The sequence below is a fragment of the Mixophyes fleayi genome, chromosome 4 (genome assembly GCF_038048845.1).
Source record: "Mixophyes fleayi isolate aMixFle1 chromosome 4, aMixFle1.hap1, whole genome shotgun sequence".
NCBI lineage: Eukaryota > Metazoa > Chordata > Amphibia > Anura > Limnodynastidae > Mixophyes > Mixophyes fleayi.
Window position 1 is genome coordinate 292,639,381 of NC_134405.1, and position 17,094 is coordinate 292,656,474.

The window sequence follows — 17,094 nt, forward strand, 5'->3', positions numbered from 1 at the left end:
CATTTGAGAAAATAATCACTAGAATCTGATTGGCTGATAAGGGTAACACCCCCACTGCCTTTTTAAAAGGTTTGATAAATCTACCCCTATGTGTCTTTTTACGGAATACATTTAAATATGCCGAGCATTTCACAGTTAAACTAAATATGGATGTTGCAACATAGCACAGATTCTCCACTTATTTCTAAGACATACTGCACTGCTCACTGTAATAAGGGCAGTTCCATGTGTATCTAATTATCTCACTATTCCGAAAACAGTTTTCAATTATATAGATTTGTGTTTATCTCTATCCTCTTCCTTTCATGTCAGTCCATCCCTAGTGCAATGTGGCATTATGTGCAAAGAAGATCAAAACTTTCTGACAGAGAACTGCGATTCTGCTCATGTGTGAAAAGGATTGTTCAAATTAAGTATTACCTATACATGTTCTGCTCAGGCTTCCAAATAACCGACATACCCATGGCTGGGAAACCCACCCAACAGCCACCTCCTGGCCACAATGCCTCACTGTTACGTTTATCAGAAGATTTCTATCAGTCAGTGTTAGCGCTGGCCTTCCCAAGGCGCAGAGTCTAACGAACCCCCAGTCTTTACCAAGAGCCGCCGCAAAGCGGGATGGATTTTGCTGCCAGAGGTCCGCAGGGCCCGGCCCTTAAGTTAGCCCACTGACGTGATAGATGATAGACAGTTGGTAAGAGATCAGGTTGAACCTGGGAGAGCAGACTCTGTAGCGGTAGTGTAGTACAGCAAGGCAAAGCAGGATTAGTTGCTGATGTGGTAGAGCACACACACAAGAATCCTAAACCGTATTCAGTGGAACACCGGGTCTGATACACTGAAAAGTACCGCACACAGGAGAGTCTCTGAGTTGAATACACTGGAGCTTTGACAGTGGAGTAGTCAGTATGGATAGCCGAGTCGGAAACACAGGAGCACAGGCAGCAGAGTAGTTGGTACGGATAGCCAGGTCAGATACACAGAGGCAAAGGCAGCAGAGTAGTCGGTATGGCTAGCCGGGAAGGATACACAGGTGCACAGACAGCAGAGTAGTCAGTATGGATAGCCGGGAAGGATACACAGGTGCACAGACAGCAGAGTAGTCAGCATGGATAGCCAGGTCAGATACACAGGAGCACAGGCAGCATAGGTGACGTACAGAAGGCAGCACAGGGGTACACAGGGAGAGCCAGACGCCAAGTGGTAACTTGTTGCTCTGACACAGCTGCAATATCAAGGTGAGCCTTATATCCTCTGCAGACAGTATATACCGCCTCCCAGACACGATAATGTGACTGCCCTAACCAGGAAGTGCTGTGCTGTACACAGAGAGAGAGGAATCAGCAGCACAGGAGCAGGTAAGTTTCTAAAACTCACTTAATAGTAGTATGGATTGAATTGAGTGCAGTGTAATCTGGCATACCTTCCCTGGGCAGTTTGTCTCAGTAAAATGTGCTCCATCTGTCTGTAAAAAACTTACGCGAACAGACGCTGTCATTTGGGGGAGAGGTTACATTTTATTAAATTTAAAGTCTAATTCTTCACAAAAGCTCATTGGCTTTATACAAGAGCTAATTTCAAACGTAGAGTGGTAATATGGGTTAGCAATTTTTGTGAGATTGCTTTCATACTTACCAACATTTCACTCTTTCCCTCCGTGAGATCCCGTAGTTGAGGTGAGGTGTGAGGATGGAAGAGGATGGGGCAAAGCAAATCGCGTAGTTTTTCAAGGCCCTCGGGCCATAATGATGTAATTTTGCCACAGAGACATGGCCACCTTTAAGTGATTGACAGCCAAACGTGCCATGGAATCACCCATCCTGCCTGTTTCATTAGCAAGTGGGCAGGATGTGGGAGAATGGCCTGCTCTCCCAGGAGTCTGGGAGACCTATCCGGAATTCGGGAGTCTCCCGGATATTCGGAGAGAGTTGGTGAGTATGGTTCGTTTGTAGCCAATCATATATAGCAAGAATGGGGGTGCTTTTGTTGATCATTATTGTTTTTTATTTTTTTTATTAAGTCCTATGATAAATCCTTATTTGATATTTTGTAGGTACAAAATTGATTTTATGTGGGTTTGACAAATAGGTTTGCCTTCTGGCCAATAAAATGTGGTCTCATAGCCAATGTTATAACTAGGGCAGAGACATAAGAGACAGGAAAATAAGGGGACAGTCCTATTAATAAGTGATGAACCTCTTCTGATGTTTGCTGGCATCGTCATACTGCTGAATCCTCTGTTTCATACATATATTACAAGGGTAGTAGATCATCAGTCGTATTGTATGTAGCTAAGTCTCTCAATTTAATTCAGTTGTTAACCACTGAGCCATCTCCTCCTTTCAATGACCTACCTTCTAATAAGACCCATATCCCCTCATACACAATGGTCTGCCTCAATTTATTCACAGCCAATTTATTCACAGCCAATTTTCCAATTGAACTAACTAGCAGTTAAATTACCAATTTAACATCTATTAATTAGTAATAATTTCAGCCCAGCTCATTGAAATTGGAAAATCAATGGAGAAAGGTGGGAGGAAAACATTATAACACAGTTAAAATTGGTTGCGTAAAAAAGTTAATGGTAGATGTCATATCCTCAAAAGTTTTGGAAGTGCAAAGATTGCAGAAAATATTACAAGATAATTAAATACATGACTAAACGGAATACTTTGAGGAGCCACATTCTTTATCTAAATGAATTAATAAGGATTTTTACCTGTAACATATTTATCTAATAGCCATAAAGTTATTGTGATACATGTGTCTCCTGTTTTATTAGACCTCATGTAGCTTTAAAGAGAAGATAAAGTATTTTCTCTGTAAGCATACACACAAACCAACAACATGTCCTGAGGTCCACAGTGACAGTGGTTAGCATTGCTGCCTCACACTAGTGGGGTCATGGGTTTGATTCCAACCGGGGCTGCATATGTGTGGAGTTTGTATGTTCTGCCCAAGTTTGTGTGGGTTTCTTCTGAGTGCGCTGGTTACCTCCCATATTCCAAAGACATACTGGAATATAGATTGTAAACTCCAACTTGACAGGGACTGATGTGAATTAAATATTCTTTATAAAACAGTTTGTAATAGGTAGGCGCTATATAAATAACTTAATAAATCAATAAAAAGTACACAACACAAAGACTAAACAGTTGAACAGTTCACTGCATGCTTTAGTCTTATTTATAGAAATATAAACATACAGTTAGGAACACATAGGAAAAATAGGGTCTCTGCTAAGTATTATTGAAAATTGGACACTACGGGCCTGATTCAATAAGGCAAGAAAAATTAGTACGTTTTCTCCTGGACAAACCATGTTACCATGCAAGTGGTGGATATTAGTTTATTATTTTGCACATAAGTTAAATACTGGCTGTTTTTTCATGTAACACATAAATATGAGATAACTTTATTTTTCCATTAAAATTTCAAGTTGATCAAGGACATGCCCTACCCCAACTATAAATCTGTCCCCATATTTTAAATGTAGCTCCCTCTCCGGTGCAACATGGTTTTGCCAAGGTGCAAAGTTACTCATTTTTTTTATGCTTACTTTCCTTAATGAATCTAGCCTTACATCTCAAAATAAACACGCCTGGTCAACAAAAGAGACCTATATCCAGAAAAGTCCAGAGAGGAAGCTATATGTCTATGTCCTGTTATAAATTAGCTCCACTTTTTATTTGTTTTAACTGAGTGACTTCTATCTGGTGCAAAATGTGTTTCTGATATTATTGTTTAAAATAAATACAAACTTTATATTATAAAGAAGCAAAGCACTGTGGATATTGTACCAAAAATAGGTAATAATAGTAGGGATTTCACAATTTTTTTTTTTACAAATAGAACAATAATGAGCGTAGTTTTAATGAACGAGACAACCTAGTTCTCCAGTCACCATCAGATATGCATTGTATGCCTAATATTGGCTCACCTGATCTTAGTGTGTTGCCAGCTAAATTATATATGTAGCCGGAATATGCTGAATTGTCAATGTGGCCTCTTTGGAAAGGTAGTGTGTGATGAAATATTTGGAACAATAAGAATGATTATATCAGCTTAGTCTCTACTTTATACTCATATAATCTGTTTTTTTCTTTTGTTTTTTTTATTGTATTTTCTTTTTCCTCCTGCTGTTCTTTTGAAAGCGTTTCCATATTACATACTTTTTATTTTTAATTCCAGAAAATATTCATGTACATGTTTTATTACTTTCAAGGTAATGCCAAAGACCTTTCTAATCTATTGAAATATCACATTGGTGATGAGATCCTGGTCAGTGGGGCAGTTAGTCAACTTGTCAGGATAAAGTCGCTGCAGGGAGAAAAGCTGGAAACTAGTTCTGTAAGTTGTTTATTTTGATATTCTGTTTCCAATGTATGTATTAAATAGTTAAAATAAATACAACACTGAAATATATTTCATTAATATTTATTTAGTGCAAACATTAGGTTACAGCATAAAGTATGTGTTACTATTTAACATATATATAGGATAATATTTCTAAAAAAATGTGCATATGTATTTTTTATATTGCTGCAAACTTTATTAATTGAAATCTCATAATCATGGTTCAAAATGTCACATATGCCTTAGGACTACATATTGCTAGTTTTGCATTGTTTTCTGTACATTTGTCAACCAATTTTATGAAGACAATTGTTTAGATATGTCATATAATAAAATAGGATTATCTAATGAGCCACAACCATCATATTATTAAATGATATGCACATATCCTGTTGAAAGTCCTTTATGCAGGTGACTTATGTCACGTGCTTGTGGCTATGGGGTGTACAGGTCGCAGGCAATTCTTTTTGCAGAGAAAATTGAGAGGGAAGAGACTGGTGAAGCAGAGGGCCTTAAAATGTTGCTGTTGGGCTCTGCAGCCCCTAGTTAGCCCCTTGTATTGGAGAAGTAGTAGAAAGAATATAATGGTAAAAATGGAGAAACATTTTAGTGTAAGAAGTTTTCACTCCTGATTTTAATCATTCACTTTGTAAATAATAATTGGAGAAAAACTTGTTTTCTCTCATCTATTATAAAATGACATTGTACATCTATAAATCATACTTGCCTACCTATCAAACCTTCTGCCCATGAGATGGGGAGGGGAGGTATGATAAGAAGAGAGGAGAGTGATTTGATGACAGCAGTTGTGTCATCACGCCTCTGCCCATTCAGTGTTCGTTAAGGTGGAGGTTGCTTGATTATGTGGATTGTGTCATTATGGCACGTACATATCCACCTTACAGGCAGGTAAGCGCCCCTATTTGTCAGTTTCCACTTTCACATTCCCAATTTCCTAGTCTCTTATCTGTTTTTTCTGGTCAAAATCTCAAATTTCCCTGTAATTTTCTTTGTCTAAATTTACCAAATTTCCCTGCTACATGCATCGTCCAACTCCATCCCTGTCCTCTCCTGGGAAGGATGAAGAGTTATATTTTCCTGTTTTCCAGGGAGATTTCATGGTCATCCAGATCTAGGTGAAATTTCCCAGAAATTGGGGGAAAAACCTTTCCAGAAGTCCAGTAAACCTGCCATAATTTGGGAGTCCCCAGTACATATTCCTGGGGAGTAAACAATTATGTTTCAAAGTACAATAATTCTATAGTTTACATGCCAATACTCTTGTAAATGATTCCACAATAAGTTATGGTGAAGAGCAAATAATTTATAAAATGGATTTAAAGTGCACTGGTCTGTTGTCTGCGAGCAGTATATCCAGTAAGTTTCCATGTGCATTGCAGATCGATTTAGCTACCCCAGGCCTGTCCAACCTGCGGCCCTCTAGATGTTTGTGAAACTACAAGTCCCAGCATTCCCTTACAGCTATAAACTGGTTGTTTACCAGCAAAGCATGCTGGGGCTTGTAGTTTCACAACACCTGGAGGGCCACAGGTTGGACAGGCCTGAGCTACACAAAAAGAAAGCATGCAATGTTAATACATTTTTATGTATCCTGCAAGTTTCCAAGCATACAATAGATTAATATGGGTAGCTATGAAATGTAAAAGCATACTTAATAACATGTGATAATATTGCAGAAAAATGCAACACTGCATGTCAATAAAGAACCTGTTTCTGAAGCAGACATGATGGCGACAAATGGTGTTGTCCATGCAATCAGCACAGTGCTACAGCTGCCATGTAAGTTTTTATGAGTGCTATTAGTTTGCTTTATTGATTATGTTATTTTGAAATGTGCAATTGTGTCATACAGCTCCATTTCTATTGCAGTATTTGAATGGTAATCCCAAAACAAATTTATGGGATTTCCAGCTGGGGTGTCAATCAGCCACTTCTAGATTATTAAGAATAAGCTTGCCCACAATCGGTGGTTGTGCCACAAAGTAAAATTACTAAAGATGCGAAAAATCCAACTAAAACAGATTTTGTGTTACAAAATAGTATTATTTTTATTCATTTTTTTTTTTTTTTAGAAAAAGATTGTTGTGTGTTAAAAAATTGGTCCTGTGTTTCTGAAATAATATTACATTACAAATTCAAATTTATTTTAGAAAAGAATATTTTAATATTTCAGCACTAATTTTGTATCAGAAAATACAAATTGAATTCATTTGGAAAAGTGAAGTAGATTGGCAACTCTGCAGTATCAAAATAAAATAAATCAATTTTCTCAATCAGTTTATAATTGGTAGATGCTGGAAAAGGGAGGAGCTCACTACAAGTCAATAAATAAAGAAACCAAACCCCCGGCACTTAGTTGCCAGCCAGCAAAATAAGACACATTGTAAAACTTGCCCTTAAAACAGTAAAAGCAGAATATCTAGCTGCATATACTTGCAAATACATGTGTAAGCTCCCCTGATCTAATTGTTTATCACGTATTCACTTTTATAGGATTTTTAAAATCTGCCACACATGAAATTGAAAATATGGCTGCTGTGCATTATTTGTATGTATTTCTATGTATTGTGTGTATTGTGTGTTCGTGTCATATTTATATCTTTTGCATGTTTGCCATATTAGCCATGTAAATCCTGGCACACATTTAATACACAGGCAGATGCTTGAGCCAGGCATGGATCTATATTTTATCTTTAGGGGATGAGCGATTTAGCAGAGCTCTGCCCACTCCTTCACTCTGAGAAGGTGACAACCCCGATCACCCCCAATCTGAATCTGCCACTGGGTTGAGCTACAGTTAGTTTACACACGTGCTCCATGTCTCCATGTTTGGATGGTAAAAGCGTCCGGTATGCAACATGAAACCAATTGCAGTTAAGCCATGCAGTGGGTATATTTTATATGTCATATCTCAATTGGCTGACCTGGCAAACGTAAAGCTAAACAGGTTCAGAAGCTGCCACTTTTGAACTGAACTATATTACCAACATTTATTTATATAGTGCCAACATATACCATAGCCCTTTACAATTGGGAACAAAGACAGTAATAGTAATACTGGGTAATGCAGACAAACAGAGAGGTAAGAGGCTCGCAAGCTTTCCATCTAGATATGAAGAATTCCATGAGAGAAAATTACTCATTCAAATAAATAAAAAATGTAAAGTAAATATTTTCAAAATGCCTGTAAGCCAAGTTGTCAGCATCTTTAGCCCAGACTGTAGACAACAGCTGATGGTGAGGGGAGGTTCAAGGTTTGAAAAGGACAGTGACTGTCTTCCTATAAAAAAAACATATTTGTCCATTTAGAAGAAATTAACAGACAGAACTATTACACCACTTATTCTGCCCCAAGTACAAAAACAGAAAAGACTTTCATCTGTTACTCTAAGTAAACAATAACTGCAATACAGTCACAAATAGGTCCATTTCATTGTGATCTATTTACTAAAGGATGAACCTAGTAGTAGTATGTCAGGCTGACTCAGAAGTGATTGAGCTGGCAGTTTTGAAACTTCACAAAATATGCTGAAACCATTAGTCTCAACTATTCAAGGTACTTGGCATTCTCCAGGTCAAAGCTGAGAATCAATGAAATCCAGTTCACTCGTAACAGATGCATATCTACTCAATAAATAAAGCAAGACCATTTGAGCCATCATGACACATGTACATTGTATGCCAGATTGAAGGCTTTGCTGCAACTTTCCATCTGTACAATCTAGCATTGTCTTATTCCTTAGAACCTTCTTTCACACTGAGTTGGCACATGTATCCAAAGCTGCAAAAAATTATCCAATATACAAAAATGATTCACATCTGTTTCAAATAAAATAATAATATAATAATAAAAATAAAATAATTTTTGCTGATACATAAGCCTGGAAAGCACACGAAACACTAAATATGAAGTGTGATTGTTATCTATTCTCACTGAAGGTCAGATTATTGAAAACAAGTCACTCCCAATAGCTCACCCACATGTGATAACAAACAATACAGAAATGGAAGTTGCTCAGTCAATTTATAGGCTTATAGCAGGTGCTTGAAAGAGCGGGGTTATCCTGAAAGGAACAAATCCAGAGAATAATCCCCCAGCATACTGCTCTAGACAGCAAAGGAGCTGCTATTTCTGCTTGTACATAAAAATGCAGAAATCTCAGTTGCACACATTTGCAAATGTATGGAAAGCCACCCTCCACTTCACGGCGCTTCTGCTAATAGGGTGGTCCTAACTGTAAGCAGTAGGAGTCTGTATATTGGGCCATACATATGTGTTTTTAAATTGAGAGCTAACTTATCAAGAGGTACCCCAATAAACCTCCAATTGGCAATACAACAGCAGCACTCCTCATCAGCTACTGATACCAAGATGCCTCTCAAACAAACCACATGTGATAACAGCCATAAAAATTTTAGTATATGATATATGGCCAAAAGTGGGCCTAAACAGGGGACATTGCAAGGGCATGATCAATGGCTCGGTCATGAAATATAAAAAAAAGGTGGTATGTATATTAGGAAGCATAGACTCAATGTAATGTGTTTTATCCCAATGTTTTACTTCATCACACTCCTAAAATATCATGCATAATTTCACAAATCTCTGCCTGCTTGTGGTACGTAAGACTTGAACATGCTTTCCAATTACATTCACATCGTTCAGTAATAAGTCAACATATTTTAGTACTCTGAAACATGAAATAAATCTATTTTCAAATCATGTAATATTTTTATTCAACATTTTTTCAGCAAAGTTCCAAGATAGAGGAGATGAGCTCTCAGACTCTGGGCTTAATATCCTAAGGCATGCTGCTGCATATGCCAAGGTAATGTCACTATGCAAAGTATGCAAGAAAATGTACTTGAATAAGCAAAGATTTGGCAGTAACATGCCATTATGTACCACATATTGTCTGTTAGGGACATAAGGTGTCAACTCTGGAAATCTAGTTATCATGATCTACAAAATGGCGTAATGGTGTAATTTATTTCTGTACAAATATATTGGTTGCTGCCAATTTTCTTATTTTTTTTGTAAATCTTTTTTGTAATTTTTATTAGAATATAAACAGCTTTTACAAACATCCATGGCTTGCATTGAACAATAAAAGGAAGGTGTTACAGAGTAACAAAAAAGGGGGACAACTATCGAGCATATAAAATGCTGTTTAGTAGTAAGACATGTAGGGATGGGGGAAGATGAAAGATGGGTAACGGGTGGAGGGGAAAGGCAAGGCTGGGGTGGGGGTAGAAGGGTTCAGTTGATCCACTGAGAGTATAATGGTGAATTCTTGAATTCGAGCCATTCAAGCCATACAAGATAATATTCCCTATGTTTATCCATTGATGAATACAGTGTATCGTCCATTATCCTGTAGAATTCCAAACGGGAAAACCATTCTTTAATGGTAGGGATATTCGGTGATCTCCAATGGACTGGAATCACGGCCTTTGCCGCGTTAATGAGATTTTTAACTGTTGATTTTGTATATTGGGAGATGGTCATTTTATTGTCATTTAGTAACCAATATTTGGGGCAATTAGGTAGCTCAATGCCCACTATTGCTTTAACTATTAGCTGCCAATTTCCTTTATGTTTGAGATAGAACTTTTAATATCTTTTTCCTGCACCCCTACATAAAGATAGTGCCCGAGACAAGGAGATACATACTTCACTGATGTTTTACTTGGCAATAAATACAATGAGCTTTTTGCCTTTATTGAAATGTGCAAAATGGTGTTTTTTATTTATTCACATCACCGCTAAGTCAACATAATTTTTTGCCCCTTCATTTGGCTATTGTGACACATGAGCAGGCTTATATAAAACAGATACTTACAAGTAGAAGCAAAAAAATAGGGACACTTCCAGGAAAGTAGATCACGTATGTTGATGTTTGCTTAGAAAACAGCAATTAAATTAACCACAGACCATGTAATATGATCTCATTCATATGAGTTAAGTAACTTTGTTCTCAGTTTGAGGTCTTATTTGTAAAGCTGTAGAACCAAGCCAATGTGTAAATAAACTTGTATATATAATGTTTAAGCACACAAGTGGTAGGTTATGCTGTTCATTGTTGCAGTGTTTGTTACTAGCATGGCATGGAATGTCAGACTGTTGTAGTATATATTAAGAACAAAAGCTGTTATCAATGTTAGACATTCTTTCCCAGACCAGAGCATAGAACAATATTGAGTCATCAGTCATGTGATGGAGTGTCATTGTTTTGCTGTCAAATAATCCCATTTACAAAAATGTGTGCTTTCTTTCCAGGTGTCTCAAGGAAATGCCAAATTAGGTAAACCATTTATGTATTGATACTTTAAGAGCTTTGTAAAATTCTATTTGTGTGTGACGATTCTAACTTTGATATAAATTAGGAAGTTGAGATAAAATACTGATTGTTAATTGATGTTACTACGACTGTTACTGAAATAGCAGAAATTATAAAATAGTTTCTAAAACTTAAAATATTTTCCAGCGATTTGTTGCTGGCCAGATGTATCTAGTCATGTCAAATTTGTAACTTTCTTGTAAAACCATGATGCATTACGAACCCTGTCATAAGATGTTTATTAAGCATTTCTTTAACGTTACAATTTGCTTGGTTCCAATACATATTCATTTGCAAAGCCCGAGATACAGGAATGCATAGTGAGAATGACCTTTATTACACTGAACACTATGGGGTATATTTCCTAAACTGCGGATTTACAAAAGTGGAGATGTTGCCAATAGCAACCAATCAGATTCTAGCTGTCATTTTGTAGAATGTACTAAATAATTGATAACTAGAATCTGATCGGTAGCTATAGGCAACATCTCCACTTTGTGAAACCCACAGTTTAATAAACATATACCCATGAATTGTTCTGTGAAATGATCAATGTTAACAAAGCGAGATGTCATGACATGTCTCTGATAGTCGTGGACAGTTCTAAAAAAATCTGAAAATCTTGTAAATATATAAATACATTTCAGTTTGCTAAAATGATCTGTAGATGCTATATAAATAAAAGTTTAGAAATAATGATTCTCTTGTTTAATATTCTGTTTAGATAGATATAGATAAATAGTATAAACTGTAAGATATTATAAGAGTGACAAATAATTGCCAATATCACTCTTTAATACAGGAATGACATGTATGTAGAGCATCCTCAATAAAGGTAAAACAGTCCCTGTTTGAGGATGACCTCGTAAAATATCACTTTATAATACAGGAATGACATGTATGTACAGTATCCTCAATAAAGGTAAAACAGTCCCTGTTTGAGGATGACCTCGTAAAATATCACTTTATAATACAGGAATGACATGTATGTACAGTATCCTCAATAAAGGTAACACAGTCCGTGTTTGAGGATGACCTCGTACAAGCAACTTGTTCCAAATTGAATTTTTTGTTTATAAAAAACAAAACAAAAAAACTCATAGTGAAAATTAGAGTTAATATACATCACCTCCAAAATTTCTGCACCTCAAACACTGCTTTTCACAGTACTCCTCTGGGACTTCTATTTTACAGTAAAGAGTACATTATTCCCTCTATGCTAACCTCAAAATATGTGTTTTAAGGACATTCTGGATATGATCTATTGAAAGATGTCCATTCATGTCCCCAAAAAAAGCTACACATATTCTATGGTATTTAATAAAGAAGCCCTATAGTTACAGCCAAACGTGGAACTAGCAATCTACGTGTCACCATAGCCCTGTCCCCACTATAAAAAGGCCGAAATTCACGGCATTGAACGGAGGGGGTGGAGCTTAATGACACAATTAAGCTCCACCCCCTCCATTCACTGCTGTGAATTTCGCCAAATTTCGGGAGATTTGCCTACTATTCCAGGAGTCCGTGAGGACTCCCCAAAATTTAGGAGCCAACCGGGAATTCCAGGAGAGTAGGCAGATATGCTCTATCACCAAAGAAAATGTGCAGAGTTAAATGGTCATCCATTTTGTCAGGACACAATAGTGTATAGATGTTTGTCTGGATGTTTCTCAGTATGTAATGGTATGTATAGCTGTTTCAGCTCTACCTCCTCTCTTTCAGTGCCTGCATATAAAAGGTTAATGTCAAGAATTAAACAATAGAAGTGAAGTCTTTGGGGTGAAAACCGAGAAGCAGTCATTACCATCAGTGCCTCCTTGTATTTAATAGCAAGAATCACATTTTATTACATTTTTGTCTGTAAAATGACTTTGTTTTTTTTTTCCTTGTTAACATTTTAAAAGACCTAGCCAAAATATTTTAACTGTTATCCTTGCTTGAGGCCTTTGTGCTAGATACACATGTTAATGATCTAAGAAACCATGCTTGTTGACAATAAATAGTTTATTTCCTGGGATAGCATTCAGTTTATGTACCGCAGCCAATGAAATCTTAAAGGAACAGTACCTGTTAAAGTGAAAACATATTCATATACATTTAATTACCATGTAACAAAATCAGCATGCGCACAAGTACTAAAACATAAAGTACAAATTTGCTTTAAGTGGATTTAAAGTGGATTCCTTTCCTTTTAAGAGATTTAAGTGGATTCCTATCTTTACCCTGAAACTTGCATTAGTAAAAATAAAGTGTTACTGTCGCCTACATTAACTGAAGGTGGCCAATTTGTACAGTCCTGCAGTTTAATATTTACTAGTGACATATTCTAATAGTGGCCCGTGGTTATTGTAAATTGGTAAGCTGCGTTTTCATAAATATTGGTTCAGGTGACAAAATGGCTGCCACCATGGTATGTGACAACTTAATGATAACACTGTAAAGCCACAACTCAATTACATTGAGGTCATAAGTGGAGTGCTACAGGAAGCGTTAACTATTACACATTGCATAGTTCAGGAAACAAGCATTTTATTTCACAAATAGGTTGGTAAGTCTTAAAATCCAGGGAGGGTACATGGTTATAGATTCTGGCCTAGTGTGAACAATAATTAAGTGTGTAAGAAGCTTTTTCACTTTTAGGTACTACTGTGACACTGGCAAGCTTATCTTAAATTACCTACGCAAGTTACAATCTGAACCTGCAGTTCATTACATTTAGATTGAATTGTACAGAAAATTTAACAAGCCTGATTCATTAAGGAACATAATGTGCAATTTTTTTTTAAAAAAAAATCCCACACACGAGAATCGGGTATATACACGTCCGTATTCAGCAAGGAGTGGATGTGAAGATACGTCTGGTGATGAATACGGGTGTAGGTCTGCTCTACTCTACTAGACAGGGCACTGCAGGATACGTCCAATACACATGAGGAATATAAACTCACAAAAGAACACACAAAAAATTAAGAAAACTATACAATTAAAGTTTCATGTTAATAAAATAGTCATGACAATAACATGATAAAATGATAAAATATAAAAACTAAAAAAAGTTTGTTTTTTTACATTTTGCTATGAGAATAATTATAATTATTACTATGATGTAATTATTTTTTACTGTACTTAAAATATGCTTTCACAGTTGCTTCTGAATGCAAACACATGTCCCAGAATACATACACAGCAGTCATCACTAGTTATCGTCAGTCAAACTAGACCTGTAGCTGGAGCAAGAGATATGGCTAAAATAAAAGGACCTTTGAGGTGCCCAGAGCTTGAAGATTGGCACACCCTTACTGTACACTTTCTACGTGCAAATGCCCCTTTCCCGCTCTATTCCCTCCTTGACATCGTATGCTGTAGAAAGTGTCCTTTGCGCCCAAAGATGAATTGGACGTTGCTGCGCTCTGTATGGTATGGTCCCGTTCTGGGCATGCGCGGAAAATTGTGCAGATTATACACAGAAAAATGCTGTTTACATCCCTTAATGAATCAGGTCCAACATGTGTTGGATTCACTAGATATAATTTGATCATAAATATAAGATTCGATTGCATAACATGTTGATTGGATAATTTACAAAATGTTGTCTTCTGACACAATTGGATTGTAGCATGTGTAGTGTAATTGCATGATTCTATGAGATCCCCACAAAACTCACATCTGTACAGTTAAAATCTACATGTGTGTGTGTAATTTAATCATAAAACATTGCATACAATCTTTTTCATTTATGGCTGCATAAAAACACACCTGTGTGCCGAGATTGACACATCATGCGATCCAAATACGAATAAAAATAATTCAATTGAAACTGAAAATATCATTAGCATTAGACATTTTTTGTATGTTATGCATTTTTATATTTCTGTTTTCCCCTGTGTCATTTTACTAGTTTAATGGAATATCATGAGAGTCAGGGTACCCATTATTTTCTGTTAGAATGTTTGCAAGATAGTTAATATGTTTGTTATTTTATTTCTTCATTTTCAAATGAGTCATTTTGAATTAAAGCATTGTACTGTTTGCCATTGACCGGATATCCATCACAGCCATCCATCCATCATTCATAACATTTTGAAAATAAACAACACATTTTAATAAGAGTTGTCTTTCTTTTATTGTGGTTTAGCTTTGTAGAAACAGGTTTACGCTGAAATTATAATTTACAGCAGATCTAAAATAATTACCTTCTGTCTGAGAGTAAAGCTGGGTACACACTACAGGTTTTTCAGCCAACTATCGTGCCAATCACACGATAAACGACTGTTCTCTATCAGCGATGGACCAATGTCAGGCAAATGTGAAGGTGTGTATGCACTCATGACCAGCAGTGTAGGCATATATCCATAGTGTTTACAGAGTCACTTTCAACAGATGTTTATGACAGGTGAACAGCACAGATCTGAAGTTAAATCAACTAGGTGTGTGCACATAAATCTGCATGCTCATCGGCACTTTCAGTCGTTGGTAACATCACATCAGGAGAAATTTTCTGTAGTGTGTACCCAACTTTACTGTTTTCAACAGCTTTTGGTTGATGAATCTCTAATAACCAATACTTCTACTGTCTTTCATGAACATGTGGCTAGTTGTACAACTGAACTGTATGATTAGCAGTAAACTGCCCTGAAAAGCAACCGGTTGGATATCTTCCTCTCATATTAATTCAGAGATGTATCTTTTAAAGATCATAGACTTGGCAATAGTATGCAATGCTAGTCCATGGCATTTAGAGCCAGAAGCATATTATTTTGCATTGAAAAGTAATATACAAAATTTAAGAGAGAAGTTTTTTTATAGCAGCCCTGAGGCCTTGAAAATGCAGTTTAATGTTTTGGCACCAATTCAATGAAAGAGTTCTAGGAACTGAAGACAGTACAAAGAAGAGCGATTGACTTAACAGGGTGTATAAAGTATCTTTTTTTTAAAAAAATATTGTCCACGCAAGAACTCTCTGATCAACTAAGATTTATTTGTTATGAGGTGAAAATATTCACAGGGGTTTTTTACTTTGAACAATTTCTCTTTAATGAAAAATGCCGTACCTATATAGAAGGTATAGGGGTCACTTGCCGTAGCTTTCAAAGCTGAAGGACTCTATAGCTCTACAGTAGAAAGTTATAGCTATTTCTACATGAAAGTCTATTGAAGAATGGACAGCATGCAATGCAGCCAACTATTTATGGAAAAAGAACATGATTGAGCAAGAACCAGCTTTTGACTGGAGGCTACCAGGGGTTGTTTGTGTGTCCAAAAGTGGACAAATTGATTATCAATTCACAAAACGAAAAAAATACAAAGTTACTGCTTTAATAAACATCTGGGCCCTGAGTCATTAAGGAAAGTAAGGCAAAAAAAGGAGTAAATGTTCTCTGGAACACACCATGTGTAAGGGGTGCAAATTAGTTTATTGTTTTGCACATAAGTTAAATACTGGCTGTTTTTTCATCTAACACAAAAATACTTAGCTTGAGTTTTACACTGAAATTTAAAGTTTATCTAGGACATGTCCTACCGCAAATATAAATCTGACCCCACATTTTCAGTGTACCTCACCCTCCAATGCAACAGGGTTTTGCCCAGGTGCAAATTTACTCCTTTTTTATGCTTTGCTCTTCTTAATGACTCAGGCCCCTACACCTTATTTTGCATAACATATACCCTTGATTTTGGCCTACTTAACTTACACTTGAAAAAAACAACAACAAAAAAGCAATTTTCGACAACAGTTTCATCAGTGCTGAATAATAGCTGCAAAAATAAAACCAAATAGTGATTACTGACATCCATATGATGCTTCAAATTAGTGCAAATAAATGAAGTCCCTTTTATGGAAAATTTAGATCTGCTAGTTCAAGTGTTAATCCATCAGTATAAACATTTAAAAATATACAGGCTATATTTGCTCCCATTAAGTGGGACCATCTGTAAACCTAGCATAAAGAACCAATGCGCTAACTTCCTCTATGTAATGTGAATGTTTTGTATATATATTTTTCGTTTATATAATCTTTTTTTATTGAAAATGAAACAGCATATACATATGACAGTATAAACAAAATTGAACAGTATTACAAGCTGTATATTAAATAACGTCATTCAAACAGTTTACATCAACAGTGAAGTGGTTCGTTCATCAATCTGGAAAGATTAGCGAGAAGTCCCGTTAGCGGAACTCTGGGGAATACCATTGAACAAACCAGGTGTGGTGTGATTGCTTAACTACTTTGTTGGATAGGAGATAGAAAGAAGAAGGGAAGAGGGAAAAGGAAAAGTGTGGTGGAGAGGTTCGGGCCTCATTTATTCCATTGGGCGTACAATGGGGAATCTTTAAATTAAATCCATTCAAACCATTGTAAGCAATATT

At 36.4% G+C, this 17,094-nt stretch overlaps 1 protein-coding gene across 1 annotated transcript in view; it reads left to right on the top strand.

Annotated features, from left to right (window-relative positions):
• Positions 1–13,502, top strand: part of TGFBI (transforming growth factor beta induced) — a 76,087-nt gene extending 62,585 nt beyond the window's left edge. Inside the window, exons 13-17 of the mRNA XM_075209834.1 lie at positions 4,229–4,353; positions 6,057–6,159; positions 9,133–9,209; positions 10,661–10,685; positions 12,444–13,502. Of these exons, the coding sequence (XP_075065935.1) occupies positions 4,229–4,353; positions 6,057–6,159; positions 9,133–9,209; positions 10,661–10,685; positions 12,444–12,484 (371 nt within the window). The 3' untranslated portion in view covers positions 12,485–13,502. The remainder of the gene's footprint in view (positions 1–4,228; positions 4,354–6,056; positions 6,160–9,132; positions 9,210–10,660; positions 10,686–12,443) is intronic.
• The last annotated feature ends 3,592 nt before the right edge of the window (positions 13,503–17,094 follow it).